The 20,456-nt window shown below is 36.5% G+C and overlaps 1 protein-coding gene across 10 annotated transcripts in view; it reads right to left on the bottom strand.

Annotated features, from left to right (window-relative positions):
- MTMR3 (myotubularin related protein 3) overlaps positions 1 to 20,456 on the bottom strand; it is a 127,753-nt gene that overhangs the window by 47,436 nt on the left and 59,861 nt on the right. For all 10 annotated transcript variants that reach the window (XM_033097667.1, XM_033097668.1, XM_033097666.1 and 7 more), the window contains 2 exons: positions 15,608 to 15,660; positions 3,987 to 4,070 (listed from right to left, as the gene is read on the bottom strand). In XM_033097667.1, the coding sequence (XP_032953558.1) occupies positions 3,987 to 3,989 (3 nt within the window). In that variant the 5' untranslated portion in view covers positions 3,990 to 4,070; positions 15,608 to 15,660. The remainder of the gene's footprint in view (positions 1 to 3,986; positions 4,071 to 15,607; positions 15,661 to 20,456) is intronic.

Below are 20,456 nucleotides of genomic sequence, written 5' to 3'. Positions count from 1 at the left end.
AAAGAAAGGGTTTATTAAGCCATATGCCAGGAAAGGACCAGGTCTCAGGGCATGAAGTTTAAACCAGCAGCAGCAGCAGCACTAGGTAGAGAAGGCAACACGCTCGCCATCCTGGAGTTGACTGGCACTTAAAATACATTATGTTTTGGGAAAGAAAGACGTAAGTTTGTTTTGAAAGAATTTACACTGGATACAGATATGGGGGGATGGGGATAGGAGAAGGTGAAGCAGGGCAGTTCTATGGTGGGTATACTGTCTGTAAAGAAGAAATATTTTCTACTTTTGATTGGTGAGAGGCAACAGTCCTGAAAGTTCAAGCAGGATGCTATGGCATCTGGTGGTCCACCAACAGACACCTGGAAGTTGATTCAAAGCTCCAACTTACATTCAAGAATGTGAGCAGTCTTGTTAGTTGGCCCACAGCTATTATTAACTGGTTAACTATCTCTCTCACTCTCAGGCTGCTGTAATTTAAAACATCGCAGAATTTTTCTTTTGACATTCCTTTCCACTCATTTCCTGAGTTTAGTGACTGCGCGAAGGAATAATAAGGGACACAGTCATATTTGAAAAGTACTCATTTTTCTGTGTTAGTTTTCTCTTCAACCAGTTCTATTTCCATTCTTAAGAAGTAGCTCTTGACTTACTAAAAGAACACTGATTATTTACACTTAGAACTAAGGAGAAAAGATATGAGAAATCTTCAATTTAGGAAGATTTTTCTCATAAACCAATAGAGGACAGGTAGAAAATGCTAGAAAACATTAAAGCACCCTTTTAAAAATTATTACATAAGGTACACTAATATGCCTCTCAGCATCACATTCACTTTTTAACTCACATGAATGTATAAGGCCTAACGTTTTGTTCTCTTCAGTAGAATTTTACAGAGGTACCCATTATTTCTTTAAGTGACTCCTAGTTTTTTACTGCCCTTTAAATAGCACAGAATTGAAATAATATAACAGGCTTAAAAAAAGAAAGCAAGAGATGTTATATACCATTTCCTTCTTGCTGGCACATTCAGTGGAGTGCTAATCCAGACCAATGTATACAACCAAAGTAGCTACTGAAAACTGAAAATGCAATGAATGGCTTTTAACATAAGAGAACTGAAAATCAGACCAGCAATACAAGAGTGTGAAATAATAATTTTTCAAAGTCCAATCAAATAAATGTTCTTTTTCAAGACTGCCTCAGTTCACAGTACCTGTAAAGGCTTCAGAACTCACTTTTCCCCCTTATACATAAAAATGTATTTAATCCCAAAGGATTTAATTAACATTAGGACTAACTACTCATTGACTTTCTAGAAGAATGGTGCTTTAAAAAACATTATTTGACTAAACATAAATTGAATTAACTGCCTAATTTATTACAGTTTCTGAATTTCACAGGTAAAAAAGGAGGCCAAACTTGAGATGGTTGATAGAGTAAGGAGTTGGAAGGAGACAGAGGGAAGTAATAAACTGGCAAGTGTTGGCCTGATAAGAGGCTTGGAAACAAATTTCTCCTAGGCTATAAACAGTCATTTATTAGCACTAGAGAGAATGTATTCCATATGGAGGACTTCCTGGTATTGCTGAGGAACACAGGTATTGTGGAATCGGACACTTTTTAGTCTCCATCAGCTCCATGAGGTCAGTGGCGTCACCTACAAAAATCTTGTGAAGGGACCTGTCAACACAGTTCCAGGCTAGTTTCTGCTATTGGCTAAAGTATGCTGATAAAGAGAGGCAAGTCGATACCTCAGAGGGGAAGTCAACACTAGAGATAATATTTAAGGAACTTGGGGAGCAGAGACTGTTCATAAGTCAAAATGCCTATTAACTAAACTCAAATATAGCACCCCAAGATAAAAAAACAACTCTACTAAGAATGAAATGTGTGTAGGAAGACTTACCAAAATGGACAAGTGAAAGTAATTATGAGTCCCATCGTTAATTCCAGTCACTATATTCTCAAGACTGGTATTCGAAAGCCATTAAAAATACAATTTCCCTTGTGATAATGCTGGAGATTTGCTTCAAAATAATCCAAAGAGGTGAGGGTAAGGGAGTCAGAAGAAAACAAGTATGGCCATGAATTGATGATTACTGCTGCTGACTGACATATATGCTCATATATATGAGTTCATTATTCTAGTCTCCCTTTGTAGAGCTTGAGATTTTCCATGACATGACATGAAAACATATTTTCCTACTGTGTTTCGCCGAAAATAAGACCTAGCGGGACAATCAGCTCTAATGCGTCTTTTGGATCAAAAATTAATATAAGACCCGGTCTTATTTTACTATAATATAAAACCGGGTCTTATATTAATTTTTGGCCCAAAAGACGCATTAGAGCTGATTGTCCCGCTAGGTCTTATTTTCAGGGAAACATGGTAATTGCTAAAATAATAGAATACATTAAAATTAATGTTAATTAAATCAATAGTTCAACAACTTGCAAAATGTTATATATAGTAAAATGAACATTAGGAACCAATGAATCAACCATGGATAAATGTTTAATTCATTTAGAAATTAGATTAAAAAGAAACTTCATTATGTTTTAACTCCAACTACATAAAATATACATATGGACATTGGGCTAGTTAGAAATAAATACAACCATGGGTTCTGGCGGTAGAATTGTAAAAGAGTATTTGTAAAAACCTGTTATAATGCTGGTTTATGAAAAAAAACAAAACACTTTTCTGAAGATACATGGCCATACTGCTCCCCAACTATGGCACCATGAAGCATCTCCAGAGCCCACCAAGAAGGCTGCCCATAGGGCACCACAGAGACCTCAGTGCACTGGGACGGGGAGCACACGGGTGCCTGCTATGTGGTACACAGTGAAGGATGAGCTCTCTGTACAGACAGAGCGGCTTTCACACGCTCATCATTTGCTATTCATTACCACTGGCATACATACCACATAAATATGAGGCATACATTTTTCAATTCATTAAAAACTCTGTGAGAAAGGCCATAAAATAAAATATAGTCTAGAGAAATAACATTAAAAGTTCATCAGTGTTTGGGTCTACGATACAGAGTTATGTCCATAAACGAAGAAAACATTGGCCCAGCTTGAGATGAAAGCAGTTACCTTTCTCCTCCTTTTAATATGACGTTTCTACACAACTAGTTTTTCTGTTTTAGTTTGTTTTTAATTTTGAAAAGCATTTTCCAACCATGTCCCTAATGAAGCTTGAAATTAACATGGCCTTTTCAATTCCTTCTTTGTGCACCAGCATGAAACAGAGTTTGCATCTAGGAAACATCACAAGGTAGAAAGAAGCAGGGCAATATTACAGAGGACCACTCTTTTTTAAGCCTTAAAGCGCTATTTATGTATTCTCAGGATAGAAATATTGCTGGCTCATTGTTCCATCTTCTCTGCCTGGACTGGGCCTGGGCCCTAAAGGACCCTCAAGTCACTAAAATGTCCTCAATACGCTCTTTTTAGTCAAAGATGTAGGCAGGGTATGCAGAGCTGCCCTCACTTTCTTTGGGATAAAAATACTGCCTTAAATAGAACAGGGAAGGTAGGAAATTGCTTCTATCCAGAAAGGTAAATTCATAGATTATGTGTATGACCATATCATAATTCTCCTCTATACACACATACACACACACACACACACACACACACACACAGTTTTCAGTACATCTTGCTTCCTAGAAAAGGAATAAGAAACCTGGAGTCCAAGAATCATGGGTCTTGACTCCACTTACTATCTGACTAAAAAGAGAGAGTATCTAACTCACAGAATTAAAGTTAATACAATGAAACGGGTCTAATACACTAGAATACTCCATTACTACTAAGTAAATAATTAAAGAAAGGAGACAAGAAAAAAAGCTATGGGAAAGGAAAAGTAAAATGACTTCTTACAAGAACAAAAATGGCGAACTATGGACGTATTAATGTTCACTTAATTGTAAGGATAGAGTTCAATTCCAATTTTCTCGTTATTTGCTTGTACTTACCATGACAGGAGGCCCAGATTAGGAGGAGAGATCCCGTCCCTTCCTCAGTGTCTGCCAAAGCTTTTCTTTCTTTTACGCTTGGATCTTTAAAAAAAAAAAAAAAAATAGGGGACAAAATTGGCAATTTCCCCCCTAGTTGGCCACACTCTAATTAAAGGAACTGCATATACACAGACCCAAAAACCTGACCAGAGTCAGCGAAGAAAATGTTTATTACCCAGACAGTTCACACTAGTCAAATCCAAACTCCATATGCCTTTGTGAAAATCCTCTCAGTCCTAACTTATTTGGGCAAAAATGGAACAAAGGCTCATGTTCCTAACATTGATAGTAATAGAAAAATGTCATGAACCTTGGATGAAAGTAATAAAGCAATGATAATTAAAACCAACCTGCAAGCACAAAAACAATATTCTTGTAATATCGCAGGATGTTTTATCTGTAAATTCCAAATGGATTCTCCCTACCTACGGGAATCAAACTGGCTTACTAAGCAAAATATGAAAAAATTGCCTCATTGCCCCAATATTCTATGCTCATCTGAAAATTCACATAAACTGTGCTGATAATACCTTTTCCAGGTTTTTAAAAACAACAAAAGGGGTGGGGGAATAATACCCAACTAGAAGTGCAAAGACAGGCTACTAAGAGCTTGATGATCTTTAAGAAGTTGCTTTAAAAAAAAAAAAGTTAATTCCACGCAAAGCCAGCATTTCTGGTTTGCTAAACTTCCATGAATACAGGATATTTTGGGGAGTCTGGGATTCAACACTCAAAGTAAACTCTTTCAGAGCAGTGTAAGTGAGAGGCTAGAGAACATCAAAGAAGCAGCAGGGCCCCGAACATGTGGAGCCTTGTGCAGCTGTGAGCAGAGGGTGGCATGCAATAACTTACTATAAAGAATGGCGCTGGCTGCTGGGTGGAAATAGACCAGACTGTTGGGGGAGGGAGGAGTGTCAGGAGCACAGGGAGAAGCAGAAAGACCAGTTAGAAGGCAATAATCACTACATAGTAGTAGTGATGGAAGTGGTAGGATATTGCTGGATTCTGGATATATATTGAAATGACCACCCACAGCATCTGAGCTAATGAATTAGATGAGAGGAAAAGAGAGAAGTCAAACGTTTTGGCCTCAGCAAATGGAAGAAAGGATTCCCATTTACTGATGATGGAAGACCACTACAAAGAAATGGATTCCCTCCTTTATGAAGAGGTACAGGAGGGGGAACAGGGAATCAGAGGTTCCATTTTAGACATGTTAAGATGGCTATGAGATATCCAATTGATGATACCATGAAGAGAGTTGAATAAACCAGCCTGGAAATGAAGATGGAAGCTAGCAATATTAACATGAATGTGAGAGACAGAAGTATGTGGATGGCATTAAAGCCAGTTAATTCGGGAGCAAGTACAGAAGACCAACGACAGTAGTTTGGGATACTCCATTGTTTAGAGGCTGGAAGTTTAGGAAGAACTAAGTGGTTCAGTAACAAACCAGAGTCATCATTCTCACCATTCTTCAAACCCAAAACAAACCTTGGTGATTTGACCTAGCTCAAGAATACCAATTAGCATAAAATTATCTCATTTATTATTTCAATAAATATTTATTCAATACCTATTATATTCCAGGCACTATTCTAGATTTTAAAGGAACAAAAAGTCATGGAACTTAATTTTACTAAGAAACACCTACTAGGTAAATCTAAAAAAAAAAAGAAGAAACTGTCCTAATGTTTTTGCAAAGGTATGTGTTTTAGAATTGTGTTTCTAATGACAGCATCATACACATTCGAACTGCTATATCTTAAACAACTTAAATAAAAGTGAATTTAATATGTTTTGCAAAACAGAGAACTCAAAATGCAATTCCAGTGATGAGGATATTTATGTCAACAATGTGGAGAACTTGAAACACTCATACATTGTTGGTGGGAATGTGAAATATTTGCCAATTCTTTAAAGAGTTTGCCAATTCTTTAAAAATTACACAGTCACCATATGAGCTATCAATTCCACTCCAGGGTATATCCAAGAAAACTGAAAACATGTCCACACAAATGTTCGCAGCAGCATTATTCATAATAGCCAAAAAGTGAAAAACAACCCAAATGTTCAAATCCAATGTCCATCAACTGATGAATGAATAAACAAAATATGGCATATCCATACAATGGAATATTATTCAGCAGTAAAATGGACTAAAATACATGACACAATATGGGTGAACTATGAAAACACTATGCTAAGTGAAAGAAGTCAGGCACAAAAGATAACATATTGTACAATTCCATTTATGTGAAATGTCCAGAATAGGTAAATCCACAGAGATAGAAAGTAGATTAGTGGTTGTCAGTGGTTAGGCTGAGGAAAAAATATGGAGTAAACTGTTCATGGGTACAGGGTATCTTTGCAGGGTGATGAAAATGTTCTGGAAATACATAATGGTGGTGTTTAGTACATTATATACATACCGCATTTCCCAAAAAATAAGACCTAACTGTAAAATAAGCCCTAGCATGATTTTTCAGGATTCTCGTAATACAAGCCCTACCCCAAAAATAAGGCCCAGTTAACATTGTCAGCCAGATGGACGCATTTAGAACATCTGTTGCAACACACGACGGATGTGTTCAATTATAAAAGAATATTAATATGTAATTAAATATAAATATTGACATTAATACTTAAAATAAATGATAATGTAAATTATAATTATTTGTAAATACCCAAGCAGGCGCCTATGGTCAAGAGGTAAATGACTCTGTAAACAGATGAACTCGAGACTTGTCTAATGACCAATCAGAGTACAGACACAACGCACCAATAACATGCGCACCTGATAACGAATGGACGTAGTTGTGTCTAATATGAATCTTCATAATTCAATACGTCATGTGTTGTAACGGACATACTTAATGCACTCGTGTGAAATAAAGGAACGTTTTCTGAATTTTGGTGCTTGCAATTTTTCCTCGCTTTTGTGTGGACCATCATTCTTAACATTTTTGTTGCCACTCCTGTCTCGTTAAGTCTTCAATTAACACCTGATTTAATGGTAGATTTAAAGGGAATAATATTTTGCCCCCCAGATAAGATGAGTGCAAAAAGAAAGAACTATTCTGTCGAGTACAAGAAAGGAATTGTGGAGGACTCCTGGGGCAAGAATCTTAAGGCTTTCTGCAAAGAGAAGTTGGATCTCCGAATGGTCCAAAAATGGCGAGCAGAGTACGATAACCTCAGTCAAGAGGTGGTTGAGGGAAATGCTAGAAGCGCAAGTGTGGATCAGGTTGGCAATTGTATTTCCTGAGCTGGAAGACATCATCTGTGAATAGATTGCTGTCAGGAAAGCAAACACTTTGGCTGTGCGCAGGACTGATATTCCAGCATTTGCCCTTGCAATGGCACCACAGTAGCAATATCCCCAGAAGAATTCAAAGCATCACAACACTGACTGGATGGCTTCCTTCAGCAATATGAACTCTCTCTAAGAAGATCGACCACACTGTTCAAGCTGGAAGATACTGAAGTTATTAAACCTGCACTTGCATTCAAGTCCTTTGTTGATGGCATCAACTTTTCTAAATACCAACTCTCCAACATGATTGCTATGGATGAAACTGCAGTGTTTATGGGCCAAAGATCAAGCGACAATTGATCAGGGAGTGCCTCATCAATCTACATTCCCTCCATTCGTTACGAAAGTGCACGTGTTACCTGTATTTTGACAATTCGTCTGGATGGAAAGAAAGCCCCACCTTTATCATCACTAAGAGCAAGAAAGATAATGTTGAACGTGTTTCAGGCATTTATGTTCCTGAAACCGAAAAAGCCTGGTGCACACAAGCAGTTATAAGGAAGTGAGTCAATCTAATGCTGCCACTTGTTTTGCGAGGTGGCCAAAGAGGTCTGCTAGTCTGGGAATCAGCCAGCACTCACCGTGCTAAAGACATGAAGAATTTCCTTGCAGAGAGAGGAATATATCAAATAATGATTCCTGCAGGAATGACTGCCTATCTCCAGACTCTTGCTATTCCAATAAACAAGCCATTCAAGGACCATTTGTGCGTGGAAATCAATGACTACATTGAAAATAGAATGGAGAGAAATCAGCGTGGAAACTTTGTGACACCTAGCCTGCAAGAAGTCATGACTTGGGTGAAGAATTCATGGGATAAAATCACTGACAGCTGTGTTGCCAATGCACTACGAGCTACATGGACAAGAAGTACTCGTTTAAGGAGAGCTCTATTGCTGGATTGGGGCCAATGGTTCTACAGAAAACAGAGTCGCAAGAAATTCAAGTCGGAATTCGGGGTTTCGAGAGTTATGACGATGTTCCAGAAGAAGATGACACAATTATATTTGAATAAATGTAATTTTTGTACATGAATAAATGAATAAATGTAAACTGTACATAAATAAATGTAGATTGTTGTACATGAAAAAATAAGACATCCCCTGAAAATAGCCCTAATGCATCTTTTGGAGCAAAAATTAATATAAGACCCAATCTTATTTTAGGGGAAATACAATATTAAAAACTCCGGAAATGCATTCTTCAAAAGGGTGAGTTTTATGTGATGTGAATGACAGCTCAATAAAAAAATGTATGTGAAGAATATGAATATAATCAAACTCTTCATGAAATACTAAAGCTAATCTTACCGCAAAAAGTTTTGGGGCCAATCCAGCAGCAATGAGCATTCTAATCATCTAGGCTATGTTCTCTAAAGACCCCCCTTAAAAGGAGCCATGGCTCCTGAGAAATAGCCATTTCCCAGTCTGGAGCAGGTGATATGTAAGCTGATTCTGGAACATATTATTAAATTGGAAAGCAAGGAAAGTATCAAAGACTACTAAGAGTATGTCAAAAAGACTAGGGAGCCAACCTGAACACACTCACTGATAATAAGTGCAATGGACTGAGTTTCAATATATTAGGTTGGTGCAAAAGTAATTGCAGTTTAAAAGGTTAAAAATAATTGCAAAAATCGCAATTACTTTTGCACCAACCCAGTACTTGACTATGAGTTCATAATGATTCTCTCTCTCTCATTGGTCACCACTGGAGGATGCTAGATAACCAACTGCTTATTTTTGAAAACTGGTAAAAATAAGAGGAAAGAATTAGTATTTATCCTGTTTTTCCTATACAAACTGAACATCTGTACAATCAAGTAGTTGATGAGGGGAATATACCATCTAATACATGAAGAAGGAAAGACAGAAATAGGTATCACCATTTTACAACTGCTAATGAAATATAGGATGCAAATAATGATCTAGGCTATGGAAAACTACAGGAAAGTAACCCAGATTCTTTAAGCAAACTGCAAGACAAGAGAGAGATGGAAGGGAAACCTATAGATTAAAAGAGACTTAAGTGACATGTCAACCAACTATAATACATAGCTCTTATCTGCATCCTGATTGAAAGTATAAAAATAAGTTGAGACATTTAGGGAAATTGGACCACATACTAAATATTTGATGATATTAAGGAACTATTAATTTTCTGTATAATTGACAATGTTATTGTGGTTATGGGTGGGGTTATGTTTTTAAGTTTCTTTTACATATGTAATTGAAATACATACAGATTAAGTGCTAAGCAGAATGAGCAAGAGTATCTATGAAACTGAATGGGCCATGAGTTGATAATATTTGAATCCCAATGAGATAAGTAAATGGAAATTTATTAAACTATTTTCTCTACTTTTATACTCTTGAAATTTTCACATAAGTTTTTCTTAACATAATAGTTCTTCTACCTCAAAACCCCCAGTTATTGAAGAACTAATTTAAACAGTCAACATTTTAGCTGTCAGAAAACCAGTGGTTTATACAGTAAACATATCAATATGCATTGTGTCTTTTAAGATTTTCTTTAGCAAAATTGAAAAAAAAAACAAAAAACTTTCACAGGCTTCACAGAGTTAGCAATCCCAACTGAAATATATTCACCTGTAGTGACACTTGAACTAGAAATCAAATTCCATTTACAAAGTAAACTCTTGAACAGCAGATATATCCCCATTAGCTATCTTCCCAGTCAAGTCCAATTTTTTTTCCAACCTTTTTGTTTTATTTATTTATTTATTTTCAAGTGTGTTTTTCCAGGACCCATCAGCTCCAAGTCAAGTAGTTGTTTCAATCTAGCTGTGGAGGGTGCAGCTCACAGTGGCCCATGCGGGGATCGAACCGACAACCTTGGTGTTATAATCACCACATTCTAACCAACTGAGCTAATCGGCCGCCCCCCAATTTTGTAATGAGTACAGAAATACCAAGACAAAGATTTGCCACTGAGGATTACAGTCTCAATCAATTTAAAGTCATTACCAAGAAATGACACCTTCTATTTCTACATCAAATAAAGACTCCAATATGGTGTGCTGCAGCTTTAGTCAGTCAGTCAGTCAATATTAGTACGTGTTGAACCTAGTACGTGTCAGACAGTATGACATTATGCTTGTTTCTGCACTACAGAGCTCATATTCCAGCGTGGGAGAGAGAAAAACATTGTGCTAAATGTGATGAAGGACACAAACCGGACGCTGAGACAGAGACTAGGGGTAGGAGACGGGGTACGGGAGTACTACTTTAGAAAAGGTGGTCAGAAAAGACCTCTCTGTGAGGCAAGGCAAGTTTCTGATATAGGGAACAAACAGCATATGCTCCTGACACAAGAAAGACTGGCATTTCTGAAGGATTAAAAGGAGGAAAGCAGTATGGCTAAAATGTACTGAGTCAGAAAGAAGAGTGGTTCAACTTCAAGTTGAAGAAACTTTAAGAGAAAGTGTACAAGAAAGATCATGCAAATACTAAGGAGTATAGACTATATTCCAAGTACAACAGGGAGCCACTGCCACGTTTTAAACAGCAGAGTGACATGATTTGATTTTAAGATCATTCTGGCTACTGTGTAGTAACTGGATTAGAGAACAAAAAGAATAAAGACAGAATCAAGAATTACAAGAAGGAGAAGGTGGCTTGATTTAGAATGGAGGCAGTACAAAGTAAAAGCATAGCGTGTGAAAGGTATGCTGGAATACAACTGACAATATGTAAAGGCCTAGATGTGGGGGCTAAGAAAGATTAAAGACTTCATGGTCAGGAGGGGAAACAAGAAAACATATACAAATAGTTCAAAGTAAGAGGTACTGTTTTAAGCATCTGAGGAAAGATAAACTTTCTATAGGAAGTCCAAGATCTTAAGAAAAAGCCAAGACCATGGGTAACTGCAACCAACATGAATCAAGCAGCTGCTGAGGGGCCTTATAAAAAAATCTACAAATAGCAGATATGACCAATCCTTATGAGATATTCAGCAACTGACGTGCAAAATGTGGCTCCCAGAGTGATAATTATACTATCACCACAAAAGGAAGAACTAAGCCATTACTGTTAGTCTAAGAAATTTTAAAATACAGGTGTAAAAAGTAAACAATTATTCTCATACACTGCTGGTGGGAATGTTAAACAGTGCAACCTCTTTGGAAAATAGCCTGAGAGTTCCTCAAACAATTAAACATAGAGTTACCATCTGTCCTAGCAATTCCACTCCTATGTATTTACCAGAGAGAGACAAAAACACACATCCACACAAAAACTTAAACATGCATTATTCAAAAGAGTCAAAAGGTAGAAATAACCCAAATGTCCACTGACGGCTGAATGGATAAACAAAATGTTGTATATCCAAAATGGATTATTATTAAGCCATAAAAAGAATGAAGTACTTATATGCTTCAATGTGGATGAACCTTGGACATATTATGCTAAATAAAAGAAGCCAATCACAAAAGACTACATATCATATGACTCCATTACACGAAATGTCCAGAACAGGGAAATTTATAGAGATAGAAAGTGGATTAGTGGTTACTTAGGTCTGGGGGAGATGAAAGGTAAAGGGGGTGATAGGTAAAGAGCGTGAAGTTTCTTTTTGAAGTGATAAAACTAACTGGTGATGCTTACACAACACCGTGAATATACTGAACTACTGAACTACATACTTTCAATGGGTTGAATGTAAATTATCTGAGTTATATCTCAATAAATTTGTTATTTTTTAAGTAAGAGGGAGTTCCCTCCTCACTCATTGCTGTTCTTTACCTACATGTAAGTACAACCAATGTTAACTAATTTATAATTCTGTCCAGACACTTGTCTGTGCATATACAAAGACACAATCTACAAAAAAAGTGAGAGGGGAAGAATCATAATGTATTCATTGTTCTGCAACTTTTTTCTTCAATTAATGTATCAAATCCTTCTTTTTTGAAGGTGTCAGCCCATACCTTCAGATGGCAGTTCAGTATTCCACTATGTTATCACAAACCATAAACTTAACCATTCAATTGCTGAGACATTCAGGTTATTTCCATTTTTCTATTATAATCAAAAAAGCTGTAATAACTATCCTTGTCCATTTTTCTGCATTAAGTCATTATTTCTGCAGCACTGATTCATGGAAATAAATTTACTGGTGAAAAGATACATACTTTTTTAGAAGTATATGATTATTGCCAAAGACTACAAATACTTTCTCTTATATTTATGAAAAATAATTCACCAACACAGTTATCAACTTGGTAGAAGTTTTAATGTTCTGTAATTTAAAAGGTTAAAATAAAAATATGCATATGAATAAGTTGTATTAGTTATGAAGCATGTTTCTACATGTACAGAAAAATGATTGTTGACAAAGCAGGAGTAAGGAGTTTGAGTTTTTATGCTTTTAGAATTACTTTACATTTGTAATTAGGAAAACAAACTTTTTTACAAAAGTTTTTAAAAAAGAAACTCAAAGGGCGGCTGGTTAGCTCAGTTGGTTAGAGCGCGGTACTCTTAACAACAAGGTTGTCGGTTCGATCACCACATGGGCCACTGTGAGCTGCGCCCTCCACAACTAGATTGAAACAGTTACTTGACTTGGAGCCGATGGGTCCTGGAAAAACACATTTAAATAAATAAAAGTTTTAAAAAGAAAAGAAACTCAAAATAATATTGCACAAAGAATTTTTATTTAACCTAAGACAGAGTGTGAAGATAATGACTTCGTTCAAGAAAACAATCAAGAATGTAGAGCAATGGCTCTGAGGGCAGATAAGATATGATTCCTAAGTCTGCCATATACTAACTATGACCTGGAGGGCAAGTCATGCTATCTCTCTGACCCTCTGTTCTTTATCTGCAAAACAAGAATAACAGCCGCATCAAAGAGTTGCTAGGATTAAAAGATAGTGCATATATTGTGCTTAGTATAGTTACTGGCATATAGAAATAAGCACTTGTTAAATCATTCATTAAGTAAGATAGTCCATTACATACAAAGAATTTGGATAGGACAGTTCCCACCATTGTCCTCTTTGGATAGGATAGTTCCCACAATTGTGTGTGTGTGTGTGTGTGTAAATATATACATATATACACACATGCACATATACGTGTGTGCATACATACATACACACATTACTTATTTTTGCTGAACCACTTAAAAAAGAGTTGTATATACCCAGACTATTTACCCCTTACTACTTCAGTGTACACTTCCTAAGAACAAAAATAATCTCGTATACAACCACAGCACTAGTTTTCAAATTCAGGAAATTTAACATTGATATAGCACTTTAATCTACCTTTTATATTCCAATTTGGTCAAAAGACCCAATTATATCCTTTAAAAGTATTTTTTTTTTAACCTCTACAAAGAATCCAGTCTAGGATCACATATGGGATCTAACTGTCATATCACTTTAGTGCATTTTAACCTGGAGCCCATATTATATTAATTCAAATTATATGTTTCCTGGCATCAAAATTAATTTAATAATCTCACCAAACCTAGACCACGTTTCTTCAAACAAGAATATAACGCTTTTTCATTCAGTTTTAGAAATATAAGTCTTAGATGCCTTATCTAAAATTAATAATTATTCTAAAGTTAAAAATCCATAAACATTTATGTTATCATAGCCATGTAAAAATTAAATACTGGAGAGCCAAGTAATACATGAAGATAATTCCTTCTCTAAAGGTCTAGTATATGACCTACTGGGCCAAATGAAGGATAAGATTCTTATTCCAACCATCAGAGTTAAATGATTTCTCTGTTCTTAATATACGTATGAGATTTGACAGCTGGAACCTGCAGGTTTCTCTGGGCTCCACCATCAGTACCACCCCATGGATGTGACATTTGAGAAATTTTTACAAAAGTAAAATATCATTTAATCTTCCAGTTGAACACGGTATCTCATCTTTCAGACACTTGCTAAGAAGAAATTACTCAATTCCTCACTCAATAACTCAAACTTACACTTACAAACAATAATTCAACCAAGTGAGACATTGAGCAGCCTGGACTACAAGGTCACAGATTTTACATATATACTATGTAACTCCTTCACTACATAGAAAGATGGAAAAAAACAATACCCAGAATCAACAAGATTAAGCTAATTCCTATTAGAACCACAGAATCTGTTATTCTCCCTTACTCCAACAACAACAACAAAAAAAAACCCAAACAACAAAAATCCTTATCAAAATGAAATGAGAGTGAGAAGACACTGGTATCCCAGGACTTAGGGAATGTTTATGTGAACTGAAATTCAAATATGAGAATAGTTCTTGCCTTCAAGGTGCTCACAATCCTGTGGGGGCAACAAGCAGAAAACTAAAAAGACAGAGAAATGGATTCTGATCCGGGCACTCAAGGAAGGCTTTGTGAACACTCCAGTTTTTAACAGGTGAACCAGCCAGATTCTGAGCTACTGAGACAAAGCAGGGAAAGGAACCACAAAGCTGAAGAATGAGACAAAACAAAAAAGCGCACTGCAGGTATGTGAGACCAGCATGGCTACAGCCAAAGGCGCTGTAGGAGGATGGGAAACCAGGCGACTAGTTGCTGATGTGTTTAAAGCCCACTTGTGAAGAGCCTAAAATGCCATACTAAAGGTTCTGGAACAAAGGAATGATTTGGATCTAGAAACTTAAAACCAAAGCAACAACTTCTCTTTTCAATAATATTAGATTATAATTTCCTAAATTAAACAGATGGCAGAAACCAGAGGCAGTAATAAAGACTTAGGTAGTAATAGATATGCACAGGTCTGTGAAAAGGACAGGACTGGGATTAATACCCACACTGAGGACAGAACTAAAAATATTTTAGAACTTGTTTTCTAGTTAAACATCACATTAATACCACTAAATCCAGTAATGAAACCTTGGTTTTCGTATAGATATATAACAATTTAAGAAAATTCAAAACAAGAATCAAGTTTCAATTTAAAAGAACTCCCCATTGTTAAGGATTGTCTAATTTAACAAAAGATTAGGGCTACAGCTCATTTAATCTCAATTTAAATACAAGTTTCCAGGCACAGCATATTGTATTATGGCACATTTTTATATGGAAAAAGCAATCTTGCTTGAGTCACAGTGAAAAAATACCGTATTTAAAATTTAACATTGAAGTGAAAATATAAGAACTCATCTAAGTAATTGGTACATGAACAAACAGACCCCCAAAATTAATCTGTAAATTAGTTTTAGCTGCCTCAAAATAGCACACAAAGAGTAGTAGGGAAGAAAAAAACCAAGCTTACCAAATGAAGTTTGTCCCAAGAAATTTTTCTACTAGAAGGTTTCACAAGAAAATCTGCAAAAGAAAAACCAGTAGTTTTTACAATGACAAATACCCTAAGAATCAAGTTAAGCCACTTCTATCTCCCCACAAGACTTTTCTCCGCAAGTTAGAAGGCCAGGATAATACACCATTTTTTAAATTATTACAATGTGAACTATTTAGTCAACCAGATTTTAGAAATGTTTAATTGCACAAAATGGGCCTGGTCAGGCCTCAGCATGACTTTAGAAACTACAGAACTGTACAGACAGAATTTACCAGAACATACACACACTCCTATTTAAAAGTTTTTCTCAATCAATAAAGCATCATTCTGATGGCTTTTCAGATAAATCTTTGCCACTACAGGAACAAGTACTTTAAAAAACTAAGTTTCAGGAGATCTAGACTTGGACTTGGTAGTTTAAGGTGTTTTGTATACATAATTGGCTTCTACTAAGGGATTTTTTTATATGTAAGTAAAAAAAATGGGGGAAGGGAGATAGTCTAAACACAAAGAATTCTTGTCACAACTAGGCAGCAATCTGAGCTTCACAGAAATAAAAGACCTAATCAATCTGACCCCTTTGTAAAGATTTCTCTCAGTATTTGCAGACAGCCATCTTTTTGGGATGACTGTTTCTATGACATGAAATCACATATGTGAATAAGACTGTACAAAATTATCAAAATCCTGTACAAGGAGTCAATCAATGTAGTACATTCCCATAACCTCCAGAAACTTACCTTTTAACTGAATAAGAACCATAAAAGGAAAGCAAACCATGCAATAATAAAGTGTTCTAACCATCTTACAAGTAGTATTTTTGGCTCCCAGTAATTTCTCATTTAAATTTTGTAACTTATGCCATATTAACCACACACTACACTGTTAAGAAAATAAAGCTTTCATAAGTTGCAACTTCAGATACAAACCACAATAAGTATTAAGATTGCTCTTGTTAAGTTGTAGAACAAGGCACAAAACAATACAGCAGGCAAGTTGGGGGATTTGTAAATCTCTAGGACCTTTTCTTGCTAGAGTATAATTTTTGCTAAGTATTTGAATAGTGAAATACATTCTATAAATTTTTTTCCTTTTATTTCTCCTCTATACTAAAGTTACTGTTGATTTTTAAAAAATATGTTTATAGGCACATTATATTATCTATGAATTTTACTTTAGAATAATAAAGGTTTGTTAAAAAAAACCAGATGCTAGGTCTCTTTGTCCTTAGCTGTTAAAAAAAAAAGAACCACATGAAATATTAGTATGTGAAGGCACACTCCACTTAGTACTGCAGTAGTCCCCTTATCTGAGGGTGATATATTCCAAGATCTCCCGAAACCACAGATAGTACCAAACCTGATAGATGAGGTGTGGTCAAAACCTACGGTGAATGTTTAAATTTTTAAAATTTATTACAATGAAAGTTACACATGTCTTTTACTACCCTGAAATACTTCCCCTCGCTTTGAACACACTTATCCCATCGTTCTTGCCACTTTCTGAAGCAGTTCTGGAAGTCCTCTTTCATGAGTTAGTTGCGCTATTGTGGCTGCCTTGATGTCTTGAATCACTCTGATTTTGAGCAAGAGCCAAAGGTCACACAGTGCCAGATCTGGTGAATAAGGTGGATGAAGACACACCGTAATATTTTTATTTGACAGAAATTGTCATATACTAGAAGCGATGTGTGATGGAGCGTTGTCATGATGGAGGATGATTTACAGCACACTTTAAAACACACCTTCTCCCAACCGTAGCTCACACCCGACTGACCACCAAACAAGATGAAACTTGTCATACACTGTTACTAAGGTTCAACGGGCCGCTTCCTGTAATGAAGATCCCTGCCTGTCTGTTGGATGGCACTTGGCAGCAGCATTCACCATATTTGTTGATCACTTATGGAAAGGCTCCACGTCACACATCACTTTTGGTATACGGCAATTTCTGTCAAATAAAAACATTACAGTGTGTCCTCAGCCACCTTATTCACTGGATTTGGCACCATGCGACGTCTGGCTCTTCCCCAAAGTCAAAATGACCATGAAAGGTAAATTTTTTAATCGATTCAGGGTATCAAGGCAGACACAACAGCACAACTAAAGACATCCACGAAAGAGGACTTCCAGAACTGCTTCAGAAAGTGGCAAGAACAGTGGGATAAGTGTGTTCAAAGTGAGGGGGAGTATTTTGAGGGGGATTAATGGCAATGTGTCTTTTACTGTAATAATATTTTTTAACTTAAACATTCACTGTATTATTTGATCACACCTCATATACTTTTTCCAATACACACACACCTTTCACTTAAAGGAAGCACTCTATGGCATCTCTTTGGCATCTCTTTGACATATCCAAATTGCCAGCATCACTACTCTTGTGCTTTGGGGTCATTACTAAGTAAAATAAGGGTTACTTGAACACAAGCACTGTAATACCACAATACTAGATCTAATAACCAAGACAGTTACTAAGTAACTAAGTGGCAGGTGGCGTATACAGCATGGATACACTGGACAAAGCGAGATTTCATCATGCTACGCTCATCAGCGTGCAATTTAAAACTTATGAATTATTTCTGGAATTTTCCATTTTAATATTTTCAGACTGTGGTTGATCCCAGATAACTGAGACCACGGATAACTGAAACTGAGGGTAAGGAGCGACTACTGTACTTATAAAAAAATGATGTGACATAGCTCACTGTAACTTAAGAAGTGTCAGAGTACTACAAGGTTAACTGTCCGATAACATGCATGTGCTCAGAAATCAGAAGAGGGGCAGTCCAGGGAGGCTTCACAGGAGATGGAGAATTTCAAGTGGATCTTACAGACTGGGTGGGATTTAAGTAAAGAGTTGGAGAAGGGAGTAATTCAAGAGACGATGGAAGGAAGAAATCACAACATTTTTGAGGAATAGAGAATAGGTCAGAATATCAAGAGAATATTCAGGAAGAGTAGAAAGGCAAGACATAACTATGCACCTCGAAACGCCAGGCTAAGGAGTCTAGACTTCATTCAACGGCGGAAACCAAACGCTTTATGAGCACGGGAATAATAATATGCAACTGGTGGCGTTGAACAGTAGAAAGCAGTAAGCAGGATGGTTTGGATGGGGGAGAGTCACTCAGGATGTTCCTGGTAAGAATTGCTAAGAGCCCAATATCTCAACAAGAGTGAAAACGCAGAGGAAGACACCAAAGTGAATGAAAGCATTAAATGCCTAAAGTTGGTAAGTGGTTAGGAATGGACAAAACAAAAGGCAGAGCAAGTTGTCAAAGACTGTAAGGCCTGTGATGAGAGGACAAGGGCAGTATCATTAAAAAATACACGGTAGGTTCCAAGAAAGCAATGGCAGGTATGATATGCTGGCTTTAAAGGTGCCTCCCAAGTAGTGGTATGTCCCACAGGTAATTAGGGGGGAAATGGGATTAAATTCCAAGAAACAGATCAAATCTAGGGGTAAGAATGAATTGATGGTGCTAGATTTAATTCAAGGAAATCACTACATCTACTATAAGAATCATCTGATATGTTCTAGAAATTCCTTGATAATTTATTCTGTCAAAGATATGAGAAGTTCATTCATTCAGGAGTGTTTGTGTGATTTTCCACAGGTGTAAAGTTCCAAGAGATGGACCAAACAACAGGGAGATTCAACAAAAAAATTTCAGGCAGGTCTGCTTCGATGCTGGCAAAAACTCCTCTTCCCAATAACCACAATCACTGGGTTGTGAACAAGTATGTCGTCGTGAAACACTGCCAACAAAATTTTTAAACGGATCGTGCTTATTAAGACTATTATTTGAAAGATGAAGGTCATATAGAGGTGAGTCTGAAAGAAGCTCTCTGGTGCCACGAGCTACCTTCCCATAATACCATCAGGCATCGCATAATGTAAGTCATATATACCTCAGAAATTAAGTGGTGGCCCTGAACGTTCATATATTTGAAGAGATAGAAAGTGGTTATATTAAATCTAAGCCTAAAGTATCTAATTACAAGGGATTCTTAAACACATTAAACATTAATGGACAGCCAGGGCAGTGGGGTGGGACTGGGGTTAACTATAGTCACCCTTAAGTTTCATTTCCAAGGAGGGTAAATAAAAGATAAAATGTTTACAATCATGTATACTAGATAAGACTTTATCCATTCTAAGAGAAAAAGAGAATAAAAAATCAATATGCTTGAATATTACACACTACAATATTGGGTATCATTGTGCAGCTACATCAGAGAGGGGAACCTAACACAGTCCAAGTCCCTTCTGGAAGATAACGAGCTAATGACTAAGGGAAGGGCGTGGAAGCCCTGAGAAGGCCAAGGAGGAATGGACACCTGTATGGAATAGTTCATGTGATCATTTGTATGCCATCTACATCAGCTTCGACAAGGGCAAAGAGGCATACCAATTTGGGCCATTCCTATAATTAAAAAACAAAAACAAAAAAACAAACTACAAAAACTAATCAGATTGAACAAATTCATGAGAAAAAAGTAAGGCCAGGCCTCCTAAAATGTGGGGGTGGGAGTGGCTAAAGTAGCACTTTTTTTGGCTAGGGTACATTGTTCAAAAGAACAATGGGATATTTTTTACATAGTCTTGTCTCACTTTCAAATGCAAGATAATTAACAGTTCAAAATTTTAAGAAGGCAACATTGAATAATTTTAAAGGATTCTTTTATTTTCACTGTATGTAAAAGAAATGGCATTTTTTACACTTGCACTAACATTAAGAAACATTCACAGCAAACTTGAGTGTTGAGGCAATATTAAAATAATTCAGCTGTGCTCCTAACACCGAGGGTGCTGGTTC

Source organism: Rhinolophus ferrumequinum, chromosome 25 (genome assembly GCF_004115265.2).
Source record: "Rhinolophus ferrumequinum isolate MPI-CBG mRhiFer1 chromosome 25, mRhiFer1_v1.p, whole genome shotgun sequence".
NCBI classification, from domain to species: domain Eukaryota; kingdom Metazoa; phylum Chordata; class Mammalia; order Chiroptera; family Rhinolophidae; genus Rhinolophus; species Rhinolophus ferrumequinum.
This window is presented reverse-complemented; position numbering and strand designations above follow the sequence as displayed.